General features: G+C 42.9%; 1 protein-coding gene across 2 annotated transcripts in view; it reads left to right on the top strand.

Annotated features, from left to right (window-relative positions):
• The window catches only part of MAMDC2 (MAM domain containing 2), a 189,251-nt gene that overhangs the window by 103,520 nt on the left and 63,059 nt on the right, over positions 1-22,672 (top strand). For both annotated transcript variants that reach the window (XM_027105708.1, XM_027105709.1), the window contains 2 exons: positions 16,977-17,233; positions 21,027-21,120. In XM_027105708.1, the coding sequence (XP_026961509.1) occupies positions 16,977-17,233; positions 21,027-21,120 (351 nt within the window). The remainder of the gene's footprint in view (positions 1-16,976; positions 17,234-21,026; positions 21,121-22,672) is intronic.

Here is a 22,672-nt window from a genome sequence, read left to right as displayed (position 1 = left end):
CCAGGTCTTTCAGTTTTGCAAGACAATCAGCAAGGCATGGGTTTTATGTGAAATTTCCCCAATTTTTAACTTGGTGAATATTCTCTTAAAAAACACCACAAGGCCAACCAAACACATCTTCAGGTCAGACCCAGTTCGCCAACTTCTACTTTGCAACCATTTTTGTAAGTTCCTTTTCTTTTTTAACATGCCCAGGCTTCTTAGAACAACATATTTATAAGTAACCATATATAAGAAAGGTTGGAGTCTCCTGTCTCCTGTGGTTTACCTGGTTAAGACAAAGCCAACTTTTTTTTTTGCGGTACTCGGGCCTCTCACCATTGCGGCCCCTCTCGCTGCGGAGCACAGGCTCCGGCGCAGGCTCAGCGGCCATGGCTCACGGGCCCAGCTGCTCCGCGGCATGTGGGATCTTCCCGGACTGGGGCACGAACCCGTGTCCCCTGCATCGGCAGGCGGACTCTCAACCACTGCACCACCAGGGAAGCCCTGGATCTAGCATTTTCATTCATTCAACACTGTATTAGGTATGATTGGAAAAATGACAATTAAAATGACAGGTCCTCTATGGCCCCTGCCTGGTTTCAAGGAACATACATTTGAGAAAGAGGAAAAGATTTCTACCACAAATGGATGTAAGACAAAGTAGTATGTGTCGAGTGCTTCCAAAAAAAAAAAGAAAGGTGCTTGGTATTCAGCGACAAGAGGGATCACTTACTGTTTGGATGTTCTAGAAGACATGATGCAAGAAGTCAAGGGTATTTGAAGGATGGGCATGATTTGGACAGGCAGAGACAAGAGAGGCAGGAGCCATGATGCCTCTGGCAAGCGGTAGCAGCTGAGAAAGAGAGATAAGTGAGAAAACAGTATGGGGGCAGTTCTAAAAGGCTTTGAATGCCAGGAAAGAGATTTTAACTTTATTCCATTGATGATGAGAGGCCATTGGAGGTCTTTGAGAAGAGAGAGTTGCAATCACAGCACTGTGTTAGTTTGATTAACCAGATGGTGATTATCTCAGTAGATACAGGACTGAAAGGTAGAACAAGAGAACGAAAAATGCCCCAGAAACCATTTCTTTAGATACATCTATGGTCACTTACATAAGGAATTGAAATTAGAAAAAGACCAAAACTGTATTCACTTCCTTCTTTTAAAAGTAAGGTTTAGCACTCTTGGAGATGACAAAAGATTTGGGTTTCCATATGTATATCCATATTTTGGTCCTAAAGACACACAGCCCATCACTACTTGTGGCCATTGTAGGAACCACACGTCTAATGAGTGTTGTGTGTAGAGTGAATGATAAGCTGTTATGACAGATTAATCCATGAATCTGAATGAGTATTTTAAATGACAGTTGGGTTAACTCAAAACAATAAAATGTTACTACCTCTTGAAACCTTTGTTTAAATGAATAAAACAACTAACAATGTCTTGGTGTTTCAAAAAGAAATGCCAGATGACATTTTCTTAATTTATGGAAGTTGGCTGATTTTGAGATTGTTTTTCTGCCATATTTAAAAATTCTAGTGCAAGGAATAGAGAGAATCTTGAAAGACTAATGCATTAAAATTGCAATAATCCTTGGTGTCATTATCACAGATGTACAATCTTCAGTGTTAGATAACTGTTCCCAAATTACTTAAAAATTAGTTCCAAAGTCAGATCCTCTGGGTAACCAATATCATGACCTAATAATTACTTGTTCAGTGCATCATTTTTCATTCTCAATGATGGCAAGGACCAGGTGGCTTGGAGAACACGTATTTCTTGGGAGAGACAGCAGACCTGTGGACTAGTGTCAAATCATCCACTTGACTATGTTACCTGAGTATCATCTATTCTTTGAAGAATGCATCACCACTAGTTCTTCCTCACTCTTATTTGTGAGCACAGAACATTCTGACCATATTTGCATCAACAAGAGATAGAGAAGGAGGACTAGGCTAGAGGTCAGAAGGCTTGTGCTCCAGACCCAGTTAGTTATCAGAGCCCTCTACTACTTTGGGTGATCAGTGGACATTTGGTCCTGTCTAGAACGTCCAGTAAGACATTTGGCCCATGCCATAAGGTCCTTGAAATTTGGTCCTCTCCAAAACATCCATAAGCATATTTGGTCCATGACAAATGGTTTTGGACAGGACCAAATATCAAGGACCTTTGGCATCTACCAAATGTCATATGGACCAGATATCTTGTGGATATCTTATGGACTTGAGGATATGGGGAAGGGGAAGGGTAAGCTGTGAAAAAGCGAGAGGGTGGCATGGACATATATACACTACCAAATGTAAAATAGATAGTTAGTGGGAAGCAGCTGCACAGCACAGGGAAATCAGCTCGGTGCTTTGTGAACACCTAGAGGGGTGGGATAGGGAGGGTGGGAGGGAGGGAGATGCAAGAGGGAAGAGATATGGGAACATATGTATATGTATAGCTGATTCACTTTGTTATAAAGCAGAAACTAACACACCATTGTAAAGCAATTATACTCTAATAAAGATGTTAAAAGGAAAATTACTGAAAATATGGAAGACTCACAATGACTGAGAAACAATATTATTAGACTATGTAACAAAAATAGACAATAAATAATGCCAAACTAATCATTTTTTAAAAAAAAGCAATCTATAGATTCAATGCAATCCCTATCAAACTGCCAATGGCATTCTTCACGGACTTAGAACAAAAAATTTTACAATTCATATGGAAACACAAAAGACCCCGAATAGCCAAAGCAATCTTGAAAAAGAAAAATGGAGTTGGAGGAATCAGGCTCCCTGACTTCAAACTATACCACAAAGCTACAGTAATCAAGACAGTATGGTGCTGCCCCAAAAACAGAAATATAGATCAGTGGTACAAGATAGAATGCCCAGAGATAAACCCACGCACTATGGGCACCTAATTTATGACAAAGGAGGCGAGAACATACAATGGACAAAAGACAGCCTCTTCAATAAGTGGTGCTGGGAAAACTGGACAGCTACATGTAAAAGAATGAAATTAGAACACCACCTAACACCATACACAAAAATAAACTCCAAATGGGTTAAAGACTTAAATGTAAGACCATACACTATAAAACTCTTATAGGAGGAAAACATAAACCATAACAAAATCTTTGACATAAACCACAGCAAGATCCTTTTTGACCCATCTCCTAGAGTAATGGAAGTAAAAACAAAAATAAACAAATGGGACCTAATGAAACTTAAAAGCTTTTGCACAGCAAAGGAAACCATAAACAAGACAAAAAGACAACTCTCAGAATGGGAGAAAATATTTGCAAATGAAACAACAGACAAAGGATTAATCTCCAAAATATACAAACAGCTCATGGGGCTCAATATCAAAAAAACAAACAATCCAGTTAAAAAATGGGTGGAAGACCTAAATAGACATTTCACCAAGGAAGACATACAGATGGCCAAGAGGCATATGAAAGATGCTCAATGTCACTAATTATTAGAGAAACACAAATCAAAACTACCATGAGGTATCACCTCACACCAGTCAGAATGGTCATTATCAAAAAATCTAGAAACAATAAATGCTGGAAAGGGTGTGGTGAAAAGGGAACCCTCCTGCACTGTTGGTGGGAATGTAAATTGATACAACCAGTATGGAAAACAGTACGGAAGTTCCTTAAAAAACTAAAAATAGAACTACCATATGACCCAGCAATCCCACTACTGGGCATATACCCTGAGAAAACCATAATTCAAAAAGAGACATGTACCACAATGTTCATTGAAGCTCTATTTACAATAGCCAGGACGTGGAACCAACCTAAGTGTCCATCAACAGATGAATGGATAAAGAAGATGTGGCACATATATACAATGGAATATTACTCAGCCATAAAAAGAAATGAAATTGAGTTATCTGTAGTGAGGTGGATGGACCTAGAGTCTGTCATACAGAGTGAAGTAAGTCAGAAAGAGAAAAACAAATACCGTATGCTAACGCATGTATATGGAATCTAAAAAAAAAAAAAAGGTACTGATGAACCTAGTTGCAGGCAGGAATAAAGAGGTAGACATAGAAAATGGACTTGAGGACGTGGGGTGGGAGGGTGAAGCTGGGGCAAAGTAAGAGTAGCATTGACATATATATACTACCAAATGGAAAATAGTTGGCTGGTGGGAAGCAGCAGCATAGCACAGGGAGATCGGCTCGGTGCTTTGTGATGACCCAGGGGGTGGGATAGGGAGAATGGGAGGGGGGCTCAAGAGGGAGAAGATATGTGGACATATGTATGCATGTGGCTGATTCACTTTGTTGTGCAACAGAAACTAACACAGTATTGTGAGGCAATTATACTCCAATAGAGATCTATTTAAAAAAAAACAAGAGTGCTTTGGGTCCCTCTTGAGTACATATAAATACATTGCATTTGACATTAGAAAACAAGAAAAAGGGAGACTAAAGGGACTAAGGAATGGGAAAAAGAGGACCTGGCCTTTCTAATATCTTGACCAGGAGATTTTCTAATATCTATATCAAGAGATAGGCATGATGACATGGTCATCCCTGAGGAGCACAGAGACTTGGTAGTAGGGTGTATTACCCCTGCTGTAGGCACTCGCCTCTCTCCTCTCCCCTCCCTCTCTCCATCCCATCTCCTCCTCTTCATCTTTTCTATCTTTTCTCTTCTTCCTTGGCTATTCTAAAACACCTGACAAAGGCAGGCAGCTTTGCCCTCTAGCATTGTTTAGTCCCCTGACATCAATACCGAGGCCTAAAGAAGTCGTTGATCCTGAGCCTGAAGGGAAGGAATCCAGGAAGACTTTTATCTCCCTTCCAGCAAAGCATCTGATTATAGTCATCCTAGTCAGAGCCTGAACATCAGAATGACGCTTCTTCATTGATCACTCATTCATTCATTCATTCAACAAACACATAATAAGCACTCTTTATAGGTCAGGTATTCTTGCATATCCTGGTGATACAAAAACTGTCACTGACCTCAAAGAGATCACAGGAACCAATTCTTCCAAAGTGCTATTCCCTAGAATACCAGTACTTGAGTATAAAAGTCTTTATATGAGAGAAGAAGGGCTATATATGTGATCAAATAAACTGTGGAAACCCAGAGCTAAAGAAAGCTAAACAGATTTATTTCAGGACTTCTCAGTGCCTTTAATATAGTTCTGTGTTAATGTATATTATGGCATTTCTCAAAATGTTCAAATACTGAAATGCTATGTAAACATGCATAGTGATGTATGATCAATAGAGGTATGAAATAAATGATATGGGATCATAGAGAAGTGAAAGACCACCTTGGTTTTGGGGTTCAGGGGAGGCTTTCTACAGGAAGTCATATCAGAACTGGAATTTGGCCTGATGGATAAGGAGAAGATAAGTTTAGCATATGCAGAGGTGTACAGGCATGAGAGTGAATGGTTTCTTTGATGTCTAGGGAGTATTTGAGAATGCCAGTATGGAAGATGATGGCAGAGTAGGCCCTAGATTCTAGGTTATGTTTCTGCTTATGATCATCAGGAATCTTGAATACTTACTTTCCACTCACTTCTTCCAGCTTTTCTCTGCTATTTCACTTCGACTTCTCTTCAACTTTTGGAGTGAGGTTTTGCCCAATCAGTAGCCAAAGAGCCTTCTCATTCCCACCAAATACACACATACACACACACACACACACACACACACACACACACTCATTCATACTCCTCACACGTAGACTCCTATGTTAAGACTTCCCTGCTGCATAAGACAGGGCTAAAAAAGATGGGTTCTAAAAATTCTAAAATGTTTTACTTGAAAAGCTTTGTGCTCATATGACTCAAAGGTTTCACCAAGATCACTCTTGGGAAAAAAAAAAAAACACCTCCAATGCTCTAAACAAGAGAGAGGTTGCCTTCTTATTACATTTACCTTCTACCAGGTATATTGATTTTCCCTGAGCTCCATCAATTTTGGTGGCAAAGGAAAGATTAAATGGTTCAGATGTCTGCCCGCAGCAGCAGATTTGCCTCTATATAAACTCATCTCCTGTTCATTCGTTTCCTGGAAGCAGCTTATGCTTTTGCTTTCAGATGAAAACTGGAGAAACAAACAGCAGGGGTGAGGGCAGCTGTGTGCCTGCTCAGAAACTTCAGAGCTGCCGAGCTGCCGAAGGAAGTCTTCCCCGGAGGCTCTGGCTTCTGTGTTATAGAAAAGGGAACAGTGAATGTAATATCTGAAAAATATTATGTGGATATAAGTTTTCCTTCATTTGGCTGTGTGTTTTTAACAGCCCCAAACAGTGAGTCAGATTTTTCAAATGAGCACCATGTCTCCAAATTCCTGTCTTATGGTGGAAATGACTACCACAGTAAGATTGTGGTGGAATACTGAAGGGGATGGGATATTATGTTGCTTTTTCTTACTCAGTTTGGATTCATCACATATGGATTTTTTTTCCTTTTTTAATATTTTATGAAGTGAAACAAAATCCTTCAGGGGGTAACCTACTGACAGCTCAGATCATTACTGTCTCCTACCTGCCTTAGCAAAGAGAAGATAATTGCTGGAAAGATAATGAGGGAAATCTGTTTCTTTGCTGAGATTTTAGAAATCAGGTCTGCATAGGGTGCCACCGTAGAAGGAGCTGAACAAAGTTTCAAAATGTAAAATAAGGTCAGAACTGTTTTATTCCATCAGAGACCGTGAGATGGATGGATCGTCTTTCCATAACTCATTACATTCTTTTCCCATTTCAGTTTGGATTGAGTTCAAGCATCATCTTAACAGCACCTGTTCATTCTCTCTCTGCATTGATCCATTTGGTTCATTGCATAAGCACCCAGTAGGGGAGCAGCTTTATTAATTTTCTTACCATTGCCTTTGTGCAAGCTCTGCTGGATCTCCTTTCTCTGTCCTTGGGTGACTTTACCATGGCTTTCCAGGCACTTTCAAGTATTAACAAATAGCTTCATTTTTAAGGATTAAGTTCAGTCAAGTCAAAACTCCATTTTCTCATCCAGTTCAAATTTTCCCCCAGACCAGACCACAGAGCAGCATCAGAGAAGGGATTGGGCTTTATTTCTTCATACTTCTTCCCTTTGCTCTTTTCTTTCTCTTTCCCCACTCACATGGCTGCTTCTAGTTCCTCCAGGGTTGGGAAAGGTGGGATGTGGGTGGAACAGAAATGGAAGGGAAGGCGACAAAAGGTTGTATGTGACCAGTGCTGTTTAATCTGGGGTCGATGCCCTTCACACTGCAGGTGGCCAGATGTTGGCCATTTCTCTCACAGCCAATGACAAAAATGATACACTCTCTGACTGGCCATCTGTGAATCCCCCTTAGTGCCTGTCACTAGGTACACCACACCAGCCCCTTTCTTTTTTAACATCACCAGCCCCTTTCCGTTGGGGTTAACACCCTGCATGCAGTCTCTTTGAGAAGAGTTGTTTAAGGCGCTCTAGCCCAGCTACCTTCTGAGTTGCCCACTTAGGCTTAGGGAAAACTCAAATCTTTGCCCCATCAACCTCTGGAAGTACAGCTCCCTGGCAACAAAAATCCTTTCTCTCCATTCTGCCCTCACAGGTCCCTACAACCTCTAGCTGCATGCAGCCAAGAGTTAGGCCCCAGCCTCTGTACCCCACAAACTCCAGTTACCACTGATCAAATTCTCCCATTAACTCTGCCACCCTCCTCTCAAGGCCCAAGGCAGTCACAGAACCCAGGAACTTGCAAGCATGGGTGGGGATGAAATTAGATGGTAGTTTCCCTCCCCCATCCTCTCTACAAGTGGTTCCCTGAAGCCCCCTCCCTTGGATCAAGGTAAGAAAGGGGAAGCAATCTCCTCCCGTTCCCTTGGGGGCTCAAAAAGAAACACATGGCAGGTCAGCTCTGTGACAATTCTCTTCAAAGAAACTCTGTCTCCAGTCTCTCTGATCCCTCCTTGGCCTTCTCATATATACAGGCTGGCAGGGTTGGTGGAGAGATGGGCTACTCTGGTAGAGCTGGCTTAGATTCCATGTCTGCCACAAGGTAGCACATCCAACAGGGATGGTCTAGCACCACTCTGTAGAAAGTAGAGGGACTTGTCCCCCATCATTCTTGGCACTGAGGTCTTAGCAGAAACTAGGAGAAGTTCCATTCAATCTGACTCTACTATAGAATCAGACTCTATTATAGTAAAACTTACCCAAACCCTTAGAACTAAAGGTTCAGCAGATGACTCTCAGATCCATAGACTGGAGAGCGGGCATGATAACTTGCTGTCTTTGGGTACTGTCTCCTCACGACGGCAGCAGACCAGCTGGCATATGTTCCTTCAAGTTTTCTCCCTTACCTGGGAGACGGCTTGTCCAGACCACCACGACACAGATGCAGACGTTGCAACTGGAGCACAAATGTGGCCAATGGGACCAAATCATAGATGAGTCAGAGGACGCCATTGGCATCGCAGCCAAGGCAATCTCTGTGGAATGCTGGTTAGCCAGACTGTTTGAAAATAAAAGTTCAGGAGCTGCCCTCAAAGTTCTTTGCCTAAGTCAAGGGAAAATGGCTGACTACCAGTGGGCCACTGGTTCCACAACAAAAGTTGAGCTAGTACAGAGGACTGCTGCAAGAAAGTCCTCTTCAGAAGCAAGTGTACATGTGCCGTTATCGCAGGCATTATGCCAGAGGGGCCTGAGCTTTGGCTGGCATCACCGAGAGTTTTGATCTTTCAACAGGATCCCCAGTGATTTGGTTGATTATAGGATCCTTTCCACCTAAGATCTATCTATACCTAGTTTCATCTACTCAGACTTAAAGAATCTGATAAAAGTTGCTTCTTCTAGAGATTCTACCAGCTCTAGAACCCTGGACCAGATAGCAGGGTTGGCCTCATTGAGCTGGGCAGGAATGTTCTCATAATATCAGACACTAGACATAATTTCCCCAGGACTCCAGGCTACCTTTTTCATTCCCCTTGGAAGTGTACACAAAACAGTGCCTGCACACGCCCCCCCAACCACTGGCTCCTCTTCCTCAGAGCAGATTGTACCCGATGCCACACACCCAGCCTGGGCTGGTGGTCATTTCTCTGGCCCAGCCCCCTGGGGTAGACACCTGGTGATTTCTGAATCATCTCCACCCTTTCAACTGAGATGATAAACTTCTGATGAGCTACCTTTTATTTCCCAGTGAAAAACAGTCTTAGTAAATAATACCCAACTTGGCAACAAAGGAATGATGGAGAGGAAAGGGAGGGGCAACAGAATGTGGTCTAGTCTAGTGGTTCCATATGAGACTTGGTGTCAGCAGTCCTGGTCTGATTCCCAGCAGGCTCTCTGACTCACTCTGAGCAGGTCACATTGTGTTTGCTGTTTTTTTGCATCAGGAATGGGATTGTGGCTCACTTGGCCTAGTGTCTTGTGCATGGGCACAAGGCACTTAACTGCAAATTCAGGGGTTAAACTATTGTCCACCCAGGAGGTGAGTAAGTAGCCTTTAAAGAACACTGTCAGATATCTGTGAACTGTGAGGAAGATACATTCATAATGGGTTAGAGTGTGAGACATTGCCCCTAAACACAGTTATCGTGCACTCCGGAAGTAGAATGAATAATTTCTAGTGGATTTGTGAGGTCTCCTAGATTTACTGAGAGTCTCGTGGAGCCTTTGGAGGTGCCGTCACCCTGGGTAGACTGATTTCCTGCTTCATGGCTGTGGCAGTTTGGGTCCTCCGAGAAGCAGTCACTAAGCTGGGATTAGGTGGAAAGAGACTTATTGGGGGAAATGGCTGGGAAGCATAAGTGGGGAGAGAGCTGGAGCAGCTGGGGGCCAGGACCATGTGTCCATTAGGCATAGAAGTCCCAGTGCCTAGGAGACCTGACATTTTTAGGAATCCATGAGCATGTTTTAATTTGATTTATTTTAAAATCAGAGGGAAAAAATGAATGTCATAATAACAAATATTATAATAGGTCCGGCCTAGATCATATTCTTCTTTATATGAATGCAGTTATAAAATAAAATTTTTATATATTTTGTGGAGAAAGGGGTCCAGCGCAGCAAAAGTGCCTAGGGCCCCAACAAAAGTCCTAACGCGGCCTGGGTGGGGAGAGCCTTCAGCACAGGATGAAAGGCTAACACCTGTGAAAGAGGGGGGCCAGGCCGATGGGGAGTTGCTGAAGAGCCCCTGTCAGGCAGAATGGCCTTGCCCTGGTACCCCTGCTCTGCTTGGTCATCAGCTGAGGACACCCGATGTGGCATGGCCTTGGCACACATTGCTGTTGCGGATCCAAAGGTGAAGCAGCTGGACACTGAATGGAGAGTATGTCAGGAGCCCACCAGCATGGCCCCGCAATGAGGTACCAAGGAAACAAAGTATGACAGCTCCTCTACCCTTTCTCCCTGGCTGGATATCTTGGAAATAGATTGTTTCACCAGTTAGACAAATTACAAAGGGCATAAAAACCTCCTCTCTGCCTTTGACACTCACATGCATTCTCAGTGAGCAAAGGCGTGTTACAGGGCTAGCTGGTCACACCCATTCTGCATTAGTCGGAGCTACCTGGCCACCAGCAGCGCTTTAGAGGACACCCGAGCTTAGGAGGGGGGCTCATGGCCCTGCTTCCTTATCAGAGGTTCTTGGATTCTGCTCGGTCTGACATTCTGATTCTTCCTTTAAAATCCCTCCCCAGGGGTGGCCAATTGGGAGCCCATCAGCTGTTTCCAGTCTTGCAGATATGTTTATTTGGCACACACAAAATTTAAAAAATTATGGTGGGAGGTGTTATGGGTTGAATTATATTTCCTCAAAATTCATATGTTGAAGTCCTAACCCACAGAAATTCAGAATGTGACCTATTTGGAAATGTGGTCATTACAGATGTAATTGGTTAAGATGAGGTCATACTAAAGTAGGGTGGGCCCCAAGTCCAATATGACTGGTGTCTTTATAAAAAGGGGAAATTTGGACACAGAGAGATACATGCACAGAAAGGAGAATACCATGTGAACATGAAGGCAGAGATCAATCCGTCAGTGTCAACGAGTGCCAATGCCAAAGAAGCTAGGAGAGAGAGAGACATAGAATAGGGTCTCCCTCACAGTCATCAGAGGGAACTAATTTTTCTCGTACATTGACCTTGGACTTCTAGCCTCCTGAAGTGTGGAACAACAAGTCTCTTTACTTTCAGCCACTCATTTGTGGTGCTGTTATGGTAACCCTAGCAAACTAATAGAGGTATCATTTTTAAATGAATGGATTTGCCAGAAAAGTCTGGATTTTGAGTTTCAAAGGGAAAAGCTTGCAGCACCTGGCTGGATGTCAGGGCATCAGCTGGAAGTAGAGGGATGGGCTCTCAGGGAAGAGCACAGGTCCATGCACGGGGCTGGCGCCCCTTACCACCAGCTGGTTGTTGCAGCCCGAGAATATGGACCCAGCACTATCAGATTTTCTGATTTTTTCAGAGAAGCCTAATTTCTGCTTCTCGTTGCTGGTAAAATGTGATTTCCAATGTTGGCAGCTAATCCATCACTCTATTTTCTCCCTGACCCACTCCACTTCAATCATATACTTGATCTGGCTGGCTGCTCTGATCATCTGAGTTTGTGATTTCCGTTTTTTCACAGTTGCATGGCTTGGCAAGATGATCAGACAATTCTGTTTAAGCAAGGGAGATTTTTCAGAGGGGTTGAACAATTTGCTACCAGGAGAAAATGAGTTTTAATTTATTCACCTTTCCCCTCTGCCATGTTGCAGTGAGGATCTTTCTGAGACCCTGTATGTGTTTTGAATCACCATTTGTTGAGGACCTACCACATACTAGGCAGTGTGCTAGATGCAAAGTAAGTCTCCAGTGTGTGAATGCATATATTCTTCCTAATATCCTTACTGCTATTTTGCTGAGGATAAAAGGAATGATTATAAACCTGTCACCAGGTAATAAAAGCAAAGACATTAAGCTGTAATTGTTCTGAGCTTGTAAATAGAAAGGCCGTTCTATCAAAGCTTCATTGCTATTACTCCTCTGTCACTGCAGCTCAAATAAATTTAGACAAAATTGCTGGTAATAATAGTACCATACTGGGGAAAGTATGATACTAAAAACATTAATGGCATTGCTTTACTTCATTATAATCATGTTAGGCAATTACAATGTGCCAGGCACATGCTAACCACTTCACATACATAATCTCATTTAATACTCAGATCAACCATATGAGAGAAATACTTGATTCCTATTCTAGAGATCACAAATTGAAGCCCAGAGATATTGAGTGACTTACTCAAAGTCCCAGGGATGCTAAGATATAGAGCAGGATTCAAAGTCAGTTCTTTTAATGTCCAATCCAAGCTCTACCCATTCTGCCTCACAGTTTCTCTCTTTCACCAAAATGCCTCTAATGCAGTCAGCCTTTGGGTCCGGAGCCCACCAAAGCCTTGCCACGGGTGGGGTCCCAAGTTCAACTTCCCCAATCCTAACCCTGTCAACAGTGTTGACTGACCTACATATTCTATTAAAGAGGTACAAATTGTCATCTAGTTTGAATTCATATCAGTTTCACTCAAAGAACACACAGCGACATTTTGTGTACATGGGAAAGATGTACAGGAGGGTCACTGCAATTTTAAGAACAGATGGTGAGACTTCCGGGAAGATGGCGGAAGAGTAAGACGCGAAGATCACCTTCCTCCCCACAGATACACCAGAAATACATCTACGCGTGGAACAACTCCTACGGAGCACCTACTGAACGCTGGCAGAAGACCTCAGACCTCCCAAAAGGCAAGGAACCCCCCACGTACCTGGTTAGGGCAAAAGAAAAAACTAAACAGAGACAAAAGGATAGGGACGGGTCCTGCACCAGCGGGAGAGAGCTGTGAAGGAGGAAAAGTGTCCACACACTAGGAAGCCCCTTCGCGGGTAGAGACTTCGGGAGGCGGAGTGGGGGAGCTTGGGAGCCGCGGAGGAGAGCACAGCAACAGGGGTGCGGAGGGCAAAGCGGACAGATTCCAGCGCAGAGGATCGGGCCGACCGGAACTCACCAGCCCGAGAGGCTTGTCTGCTCGCCCGCCGGGGCGGGCGGGACTGGGAGCTGGGGCTCCGGCTTTTGTCGGAGCGCCGGGAGAGGACTGAGGTTGGCTGCGTGAACACAGCCTGCAGGGCGTTAGTGCACCGCGGCTAGCCGGGAGAGAGTCCGGGGAAAAGTCTGGACCTGCCGAAGAGGCAAGAGACTTTTACGTCCCTCTTTGTTTCCTGGTGCACGAGGAGAGGGGATTAAGAACGCTGCTTGAGAGAGCTCCAGGGACGGGCGCGAGCCGCGGCTAAAAGTGCGGAGCCCAGAGACAGACATGAGACGCTAAGGCCGCTGCTGCCGCCACCAGGAGGCCTGTGTGCGAACACAGGTCACTAGCCACACGCCCTTCCGGGGAGCCTGTGCAGCCCGCCACTGCCAGGGTCCCGGGATCCAGGGACAACTCCCCCGGGAGAACGCACGGCGCGCCTCAGGCTGCAACGTCACGCCGGCCTCTGCCGCTGCAGGCCCGCCCCACACTCCGTGACCCTCCCTACCCCCCGGCCTGAGTGAGCCAGAGCCTCCGAATCAGCGGCTCCTTCAACCCCGTCCTGTCTGAGCAAAGAACAGACGCCCTCCGGCGATCTACACGCACAGGCGGGGCCAAATCCAAAGCTGAGCCCCTGGGAGCTGTGAGAACAAAGAAGAGAAAGGGAAATCTCTCCCAGCAGCCTCAGAAGCAGCAGATTAAAGCTCCACAATCAACTTGATATACCCTGCATCTGTGGAATACCTGAATAGACAACGAATCATCCCAAATTAAGGAGCCCTGTGGATGAAAGGCTCTTGGTGCTGCAGCCAGGAGTCAGTGCTGGGCCTCTGAGGTGGGAGAGCCAACTTCAGGACACTCGTCCACAAGAGGCCTCCCAGCTGCACATAATATCAAACAGCAAAAATCTCCGAGAGAGCTCCATCTCAACGCCAGCACCCAGCTTCACTCAACAACCAGCAAGCTACAGTGCTGGACATCCTATGCCAAACAACTAGCAAGACAGGAACACAACCCCACCCATTAGCAGAGAGGCTGCCCAAAATCATAATAAGTCTACAGACACCCCAAAACACACCACCAGACGTGGACCTGCCCACCAGAAAGACAAGATCCAGCCTCATCCACCAGAACACAGGCACTAGTACCCTCCACCAGGAAGCCGACACAACCCACTGAACCAACCTTAGCCACTGGGGACAGACACAAAAAACAACAGGAACTACGAACCTTCAGCCTGCAAAAAAGGAGACCCCAAACACAGTAAGATAAGCAAAATGAAAAGACAGAAAAACACACAGCAGATGAAGGAGCAAGATAAAAACCCACCAGACCTAACAAATGAAGAGGAAATAGGCAGTCTATCAGAAAAAGAATTCAGAATAATGATAGTAAGGTTGATCCGAAATCTTGGAGATAGAATGGACAATAGAATGGACAAAATGCAAGAATCAGTTAACAAGGACCTAGAAGAACTAAAGATGAAACAAGCAACAATGAACAACACAATAAATGAAATTAAAAGTACTCTAGATGGGATCAATAGCAGAATAACTGAGGCAGAAGAACAGATAAGTGACCTGGAAGATAAAATAGTGGAAATAACTACTGCAGAGCAGAATAAAGAAAAAAGAATGAAAAGAACTGAGGACAGTCTCAGAGACCTCTGGGACAACATTAAACGCACCAACATTCAAATTATAGGGGTTCCAGAAGAAGAAGAGAAAAAGAAAGGGACTGAGAAAATATTTGAAGAGATTATAGTTGAAAACTTCCCTAATATGGGAAAGGAAATAGTTAATCAAGTCCAGGAAGCACAGAGAGTCCCATACAGGATAAATCCAAGGAGAAATACGCCAAGACACATATTAATCAAACTGTCAAAAATTAAATATAAAGAAAGCATATTAAAAGCAGCAAGGGAAAAACAACAAATAACACACAAGGGAATCCCCATAAGGTTAACAGCTGATCTTTCAGCAGAAACTCTGCAAGCCAGAAGGGAGTGGCAGGACATATTGAAAGTGTTGAAGGAGAAAAACCTGCAACCAAGATTACTCTACCCAGCAAGGATCTCATTCAGATTTGATGGAGAAATTAAAACCTTTACAGACAAGCAAAAGCTGAGAGAGTTCAGCACCACCAAACCAGCTCTACAACAACTGCTAAAGGAACTTCTCTAGGCAAGAAACACAAAAGGAGGAAAAGACCTACAGTAACAAACCCAAAACAATTAAGAAAATGGGAATGGGAACACACATATCGATAATTACCTTAAATGTAAATGGACTAAATGCTCCCACCAAAAGACACAGATTGGCTGAATGGATACAAAAACAAGACCCATATATTTGCTGTCTACAAGAGACCCACTTCAGACCTAGAGACACATACAGACTGAAAGTAAGGGGATGGAAAAAGGTATTTCATGCAAATGGAAACCAAAAGAAAGCTGGAGTAGCAAGTCTCATATAAGTTATATATATATATATATATATATATATATATATGTAGTTTGCTTGAGTGCAGTGTTTTTTGTTTTCTGTACTGAATTCATTAGCATGGGTCGGTATAAAATTTAGCATAGGTCAATATGTAATTTGTAAACTAATAAGGTCTTAAAAGTGAGGAATTAAGTCTTTTAAATTTAATTATTTATTGTAAAGAGCAGAATAGCATACATAAACAGGTGCCTAAGGAAAACTTGTATTCTAATATGGAACTCTCATGAACACCTTTTTTTTTTTTTTTTCTTCTAACGGTATGATAGTAGGCCATTTGATTATTTTTATGGCTTTAACTTTACAACAATGAAATATTCGTAAATTTTAAAAAGTATTTTTCTTTATTTGATGCGGGTGGGATACTGGAGAAATGAAAGGTCAAACACCTATTGAGGAATCCATACTTGTCTATATATTGTGTACTTTTATTTCAAGAACTGATTTAAAATTCCTAAAAGGATGCTATAATAAGTTATTATGCCATTTTACAGACTGAATTAAGTGAATTTCAGGGAGGTATGAAACTTGCCTAAGGCTATCCAGCTACCAAGCGGTAGAAGTGAGAATTAAATCCAGGTATACCTATCAAAAAAAAAAAAAAAAAACAAAAAAAAAAAAAAAAAAAAAAAAATATTATTATATATATGGAATCTAAAAAAAAAAAAAAAAAGTGGACATGAAGAACCTAGGGGCAAGACGGGAATAAAGACACAGACCTACTAGAGCATGGACTTGAGGATACAGGGAGGCGGAAGGGTAAGCTGGGAGAAAGTGAGAGAATGGCATGGACATATATACACTACCAAATATAAAATAGATAGCTAGTGGGAAGCAGCCGCATAACACAGAGAGATCAGCTTGGTGCTTTGTGACCACCTAGAGGGGTGGGATAGGGAGGGTGGGAGGGAGGGAGACGCAAGAGGGAAGAGATATGGGGATATATGTATATGTATAACTGATTCACTTTGTTATAAAGCAGAAACTAACACACCATTGTAAAGCAATTATACTCCAATAAAGATGTTAAAAAAAAAAAAAAAAAGAACAGATGGTATGTTTGGTATGCTCTTAGAAACCGTACAACTCAAAGAAGGCTTGTTGGAGGGGGACTTCTGGGGTAATGTCCTGCTTTTTTTTTTCACAGCTGTGTTCAGCTTGTAAAAATTCAAACACTTTACAGATGACACATCGACGTTTCTATATGTATGTTTTACTTCAATCAAAATTAAGGGGAAGAAAAAGAATGGTGCTTATCTAGTATTAAGCAGAGCACAGTGAACTCCACTATTTATCTCCAAGCTGCAACATTCATCAACCCGTGGCCAAACTTCTTTCCTCAATAACTCATTCGCTTCCTCTCCTCCACTCCCACTGGATTATTTTGAAGTAAATCCCAGATCGTGTAGTTGTGTCTGAGACTCCGCCCGCCTGTCTTAGGCTGTTTTCTCTGTGTGATTTCAGGCCACTACATGTATGTGGACTCGGTTTACGTCACGCATTACCAGGAGGTGGCACAGCTCATCTCCCCAGTGACCACGGCCCCCATGTCTGGCTGCTTGTTGTTTTATTACCAACTCCAGCAGGGGAATGACAGCATTTTCTCCGTGTATACGAGGGATGCGGCTGGCCTGTATGAGGAGATCTGGAAAATGGGCAATCCAGGGAATGCTGACTGGAACCTCGCTGAGGTGGAGTTCAGCGCCCCATACCCCATGGAGGTAGGTGTGCCAGGTGTGCCCTGGCCTGGCCGCTCTACAGGGATGCCACCCACACCCAGGCGTGGAATTCGAGAGATACTACAGTCTCACACTCATTCTTTCTTTTCCGCGGTGTCTGTCTTAATCTTCCTTTTCCCTTCCTTGGCCTTCTCCACTTTTCTCCCTCTTTATTCCCTCTACCTTCATCCCTTATCACTTCATTTTCTAGAGAGAGTATTCTCTAATAAGGACAACTATGGGAAAGCCAGTCAACCCACTAGATTTCTTGGGCACACGCTCCCTCTGAGCCTTGCACTGTGGTCACGTGAGTTCAGAAGAGGAGATCAGTGAAACGCCTTCTACGTGAAACTCCCCCTTGAACTTCCATTCCTGACAGCAACTGAAGGTTTCCCTTACTTGAGGGAATACTCTCTCTAAATTTAAAAAAAAAAAAAAAGACTTCTTTTCTCCTTTACAGTATAAATAATGTCATAAAAGTCAGAAATAAACTTACGATTGTGGCCCTAATTTGAAACAAGCCTTGGGGGCCTATAAAGTTTTTTAACTTTTTATGGTTTAAAACTCTTTATAGCTACATGAGTGGTAAATGTCCAGTGCAGAAGAATTAGAAAACTTAGAGAGGCAAATCAAACGAAAACACCCTATGCCAGCCCTGCAAAGATAAGAGCTACTAACATTTTGGTGTTTATCCGTGCACACCCGCAGACCTGTTTTCAAAGCACATATATTAATACATATCTATGTATGTGTCTGTTGGATGGTCCAGTACTGATGACCATCCAACCAAGTAGATAAAATTATCCCCATATTACAGATGAAAGAGGAGGAGATGGAGAGTGCAAGAAGTCTGACGTTTTGTTCTGGGTCACACTGCTGGTGCGTGCCAGGGCACTGAGAAAAGTTCCTGTGTTAAATCTGACCTAAATTTGAAGCAAGAGAGTCAGCTCTGTCCGGGGACCCCTAGGACCTCTAGAGTCAGTGGGTGCAACATTGTGGTTGCAGATCTGGAGCTCTAAGCAGAGTCTTAGTCCCCACAGGTTTTAACATCTCCTGCTTTCGCTTTGTGCTTTTGCAATATCTTCCCTAGTTCCGTTTAGAGTGCAAAAGAAGCAGATTACCCTCTGGATGCTTTTCAGTGGTACCATCTGCTCACCTGATGTGGAGCTTCAGTGAGTGTTGGGCTTGAGTCTCAGTTTCTGATGTGTCCTGTCCAGTGCCTGCCACTCCCCTTCCCATCCTTCTCCTTCCCCCAGACAGCCCCGGAGAGGGGCCTGTGGCAGTATGTGTGCTATTTCCTATCCCAAAGTCTAACCAGGACTTGATTGGCTCTTGCAGCCCAGTGGAAAATTTTCTGTGAGTTTGGGTTACAAGGAGGAAAAGAAATACACATACTGCTTCAGAAAATTTTCCTTCTGTTAAAGTCAAATGAGTCACACGCACAGTGAAGGCGTCGTCTTCGCAAATTCCTTTCATCCAACCATAAACTCCCGGGGCAACGTTTAGACCAGTGAGACTTTGCTGAATTTTCTTTTTAATCAATGCTTGAAAAGTTACAGTGTCTGTTTACTGCGTAAGTTCACTACTAAACTTCAATACCTATCCTTTTGGGTCACATGTGTGTGATTTTGCCCTAGCAGTTGGGACTCATTACGCCGGGATTATTTGCTCTTGGTAATTGCGGGGCGGAAAGAAACTTATCCTGTGGAAATCAGCGAATTTAAGGTCCCCATATTCTCAAGGGAATTTTTAAAAGGAAAACAAACATTTGAGACCCTCATTCTGAACAAGAGAGAACATAATGGCACAGAGGCTGTGATTTGCCAATTATGATCGGAAATATTCTTATTCCCCCTTACTGTTCAGTAAGATCACATTCTGTCGTTGGCTTTATCAGCTGGAACCTTGAAAACAAGATGTCACAGACCTGTGTTGAGTCTGTAAACTTAATTAGCCCCTCCTCATTCATCCACATCTGTTTCCTTGGTTCTCAGCCCTTCCTGTATTGCCAGAGACAAGCTTCCAGGGCCCCTCTTAGATTTTGCAGAGGCCAGGTGTCTAAGGACCATAGTCATTAAGCCGAAAGGGACCGTCTTGTCCAAACTCTTTTTTCAAAAATTAAGAAATTGAGACCTAGAGTGGAGAAGGGACAAGCTGGAGTTACTTAGTGGCTAACTAGCCTCAAACATGAATGTGAGTTCAGGAGGGGGTGTCACCCAGGAGGAAAAGGCATGGATTTAGCTCAGAGCTCGTTATGCACCTGACTCCATGCTAGGATCTGTATATACAGCATCTCATTTAATGGCATCTACAGTCCTACAAGGTAGGTGTTATAATGCCTATTTTATAACTAAGAAAAGCGAGGTCCCAAGAAGGTTAGCTATGTCCCCAAGGTCATCTAGTTGGTAAGTGACAGAAATGGGATTTGAACTCTGGTCTATCTGCTGCCAAGGCACCATTCTATTTAGAAGAGGTTGGAGACTAGACGCCTATGGGTCAAATCTAGCCTATGATGATTTGCCTAGCTGCTGTAGTGGTATATGTTTGTTTCTTTGTTTTTGTTTTGCATGTTTGTTTTCGTTTTTGAACTAATTGCTAACATTGAAAAGTCCAAAGATTTCAAATAAAAATCTAGAGATCCAGGTCCTCTTGACAGTTTGGTAAATCCAGGCATGTTAGTCCTAAATTCCCACACGTCAGCAATTGACGAAGCTGGGTACCAGTTGCCCCCTTTAGATGAGACTTGCTCCCCATTTCACACCCTTTCCTGCTGCATCAGACCAAACCCATGTGACACATTTACCTGCCTGGCCCGGGTAGGTACTTGAGTTTCCACCCCTGCTCAACACTGTATCTTCTCATGTTATCAATTCAGCAGAGTGGACTGCACACTGGGGTAGTTTTCCCAACACAGGTGAGCGCTGGGCTCACCACACCTGATCCCCATGGTCACAAGCAGAAAGTCGTCCACTGACCTCAAAGTTACAGTTGGTGGCAGAGAAGAGAGTATAACTAAAGGGAGCTGAACTCATTAACAACCCCGTGTTCTCTTTAACCATTTGAGCATGCCAGGATATGCTGAAATCCTAATATCCGTACATAGGATTTCTGGGCCTGATTCTGACTTAGGCATCAGGAAATCATCTCTGCATCTTTGTCCAGATGGACATGGAATTTTAAGTACTTGATTTTTTTTTTTTTTTTTGGTACACGGGCCTCTCACTGTTGTGGCCTCTCCCGTTGCGGAGCACAGGCTCCAGACGCACAGGCTCAGCGGCCATGGCTCATGGGCCCAGCCGCTCCGCGGCATGTGGGATCTTCCCAGACCGGAGCATGAACCCGTGTCCCCTGCATCGGCAGGCGGACTCTCAACCACTGTGCCACCAGGGAAGCCCTGGACATGGAATTTTATGTATGAAAAAGGGAAAGGACCTTGGAGGGGCCTAGGTCTCTGTGAAGGGCAGCAGCAAAATTAGCCTGCCTTCTGCAAGCAGGCTGTTGTTTCTTTAATTGAAGTTCATAATGCAAATTGTCAATTTTGTAGTTCTATCAGAAAGTGATATAGGTACTTTGACACTCAAGGGGCAGGATGGGGCGGGGGGCGGAGTCCACCAATAAAATGCAACTTAGGGCTTAGTATTCACTCTCCCCAAAAGAAAACTGTGAGTTAAGGAGGGAGCTGCCCAAATGCCTATACACCTGGCTGGATTGACACACCATTTTAAATCATAGTTACAAGCACTTAAGCCTAAAAGAAAATATAAACATGTAGCAATATTGTCATTCTCCTCTGCAGGTTATTTTTGAAGTTGCCTTCAATGGTCCCAAAGGAGGGTATGTTGCCCTGGATGATATTTCTTTCTCTCCTGTTCCCTGCCAGAATCAGACAGGTAAGCATTCTCTTTTCCTTCTTCCTCACATCTGGAATTTTCCTTTCTCAACAGATGCCTGTAGTCAAGACTTGCTTTAATTCCTTCTAATTTCCCTACCTTTTCCTCTTATCCTTACAAATTATTTAACCGAATAGTCATTTTTCTGGCATATTACTCTTTTTTTCTCTCACAGAGTGAATCTAATTTTTCTGATACCAGAGGTCACTTGTCATGGGTTAAGAAACTTCTATCTTCTCTACCTACTAAGAAATTAAAATTAAATAATGCTAACTCACTCCCACTCCATCTTTCTCTTTAAAGGGTATCTTGGGTCCATAGACAGGTGGCTGAGTAGGTGGAAAAAACTCTCAAAATCTACTGAGTAGAATTATAAAAACTTATAAAAAACTAATTTTATGAATCTAATTTTTAAATGTCCTCCTGTTTAAAGATGTTAGTATTTGGTATACATTTCTATGATGGCTTTTGGCCTCAGAATATATACTCAATTTAATCTCTCTAAGTGAACCCTCACATTATTTTATCATGGCCAATTTTGTTTCCATAAACTTGGTGTTTGGGAAAAAGAGGAAATTTTTACTTTCTGGGAAATTAGGGAAACAAATTGATTCAAAGTGAATTAGAAAACAGATGTTTTAGAATAAGAAGGGTGACACTATATTAACGATAACCTAGATACATGCAGTCGACCTTAACTTTTAGTGAATTTGTTTCCTTAAGAGGCCCCAGGGAGACACTGTGGTCATCCGACTTATTAAGGAGCCCTCATTCTGGGTTTTGGAGTGTGGGAAGTAAATTTTTGAACTTGGCCTTGGTAGTCCAACTTTCACTTAAGGTAGAGTTAGTCTCTAATATGGTTTCAAATATATATTCTATAGGCAAGGGAACTGAGAGAGAATGTTTTCTACTCAAGCTAAACTGTTACCCTCAAATTACAGAGAAACTTGCTAATTAGCTAAAACCAAATATTATTTTTGACTAATTTTTTTAAAAAAAACTAGTGAAACAGATAGAACCAGACTGGATTTACATACTTATATTTTTTCATTAAAATGCTTTAATCCAGCTGTAATCAAAAATTAAAAGAGTCTCTAAATTTGACAGAACACAGAAAGCAAAATTGTTTTACTTCTCTAAATCTGATTACTCCCTAATTCCATCAGTTAATATTTCAGTGACGTTAATAGTAGTTTTATAACATCTTTGTGATTACTTTCAGAAAGTTCGTCTTCTCAGTCACTGGGCACTTAACACTGAACTTTTTTCTATATTTCCAAGTTATACATATGGGAGAAGAGGTATTTATTCAGCGTCTCTACTGGGTAGCAGGTGGGGTGAAGCGGCAGCTGGAAGGTGATAGATTCTACTAGGCCACCTTAGAAGGAATGTTTAGAAACGTTCTCCCCTTTAAAAATATATAGAATATATGTGAGCTCTTTCCCACTGACTGGTGAAAAGAAAAGAAAGATTCCAGCAAAATAAGGACCGCTTATTAAGAGAGTTGGTGACCCTTCAGTCTGTAAAATCCAGCCCAGACCCTCCCTCCGTA

Source organism: Aethalodelphis obliquidens, unplaced genomic scaffold, assembly GCF_003676395.1.
Source record: "Aethalodelphis obliquidens isolate GAN/ISIS:26980383/991018 unplaced genomic scaffold, ASM367639v1 scaffold7, whole genome shotgun sequence".
In the NCBI taxonomy this organism is placed as follows: Eukaryota; Metazoa; Chordata; class Mammalia; order Artiodactyla; family Delphinidae; genus Aethalodelphis; species Aethalodelphis obliquidens.
This window is presented reverse-complemented; position numbering and strand designations above follow the sequence as displayed.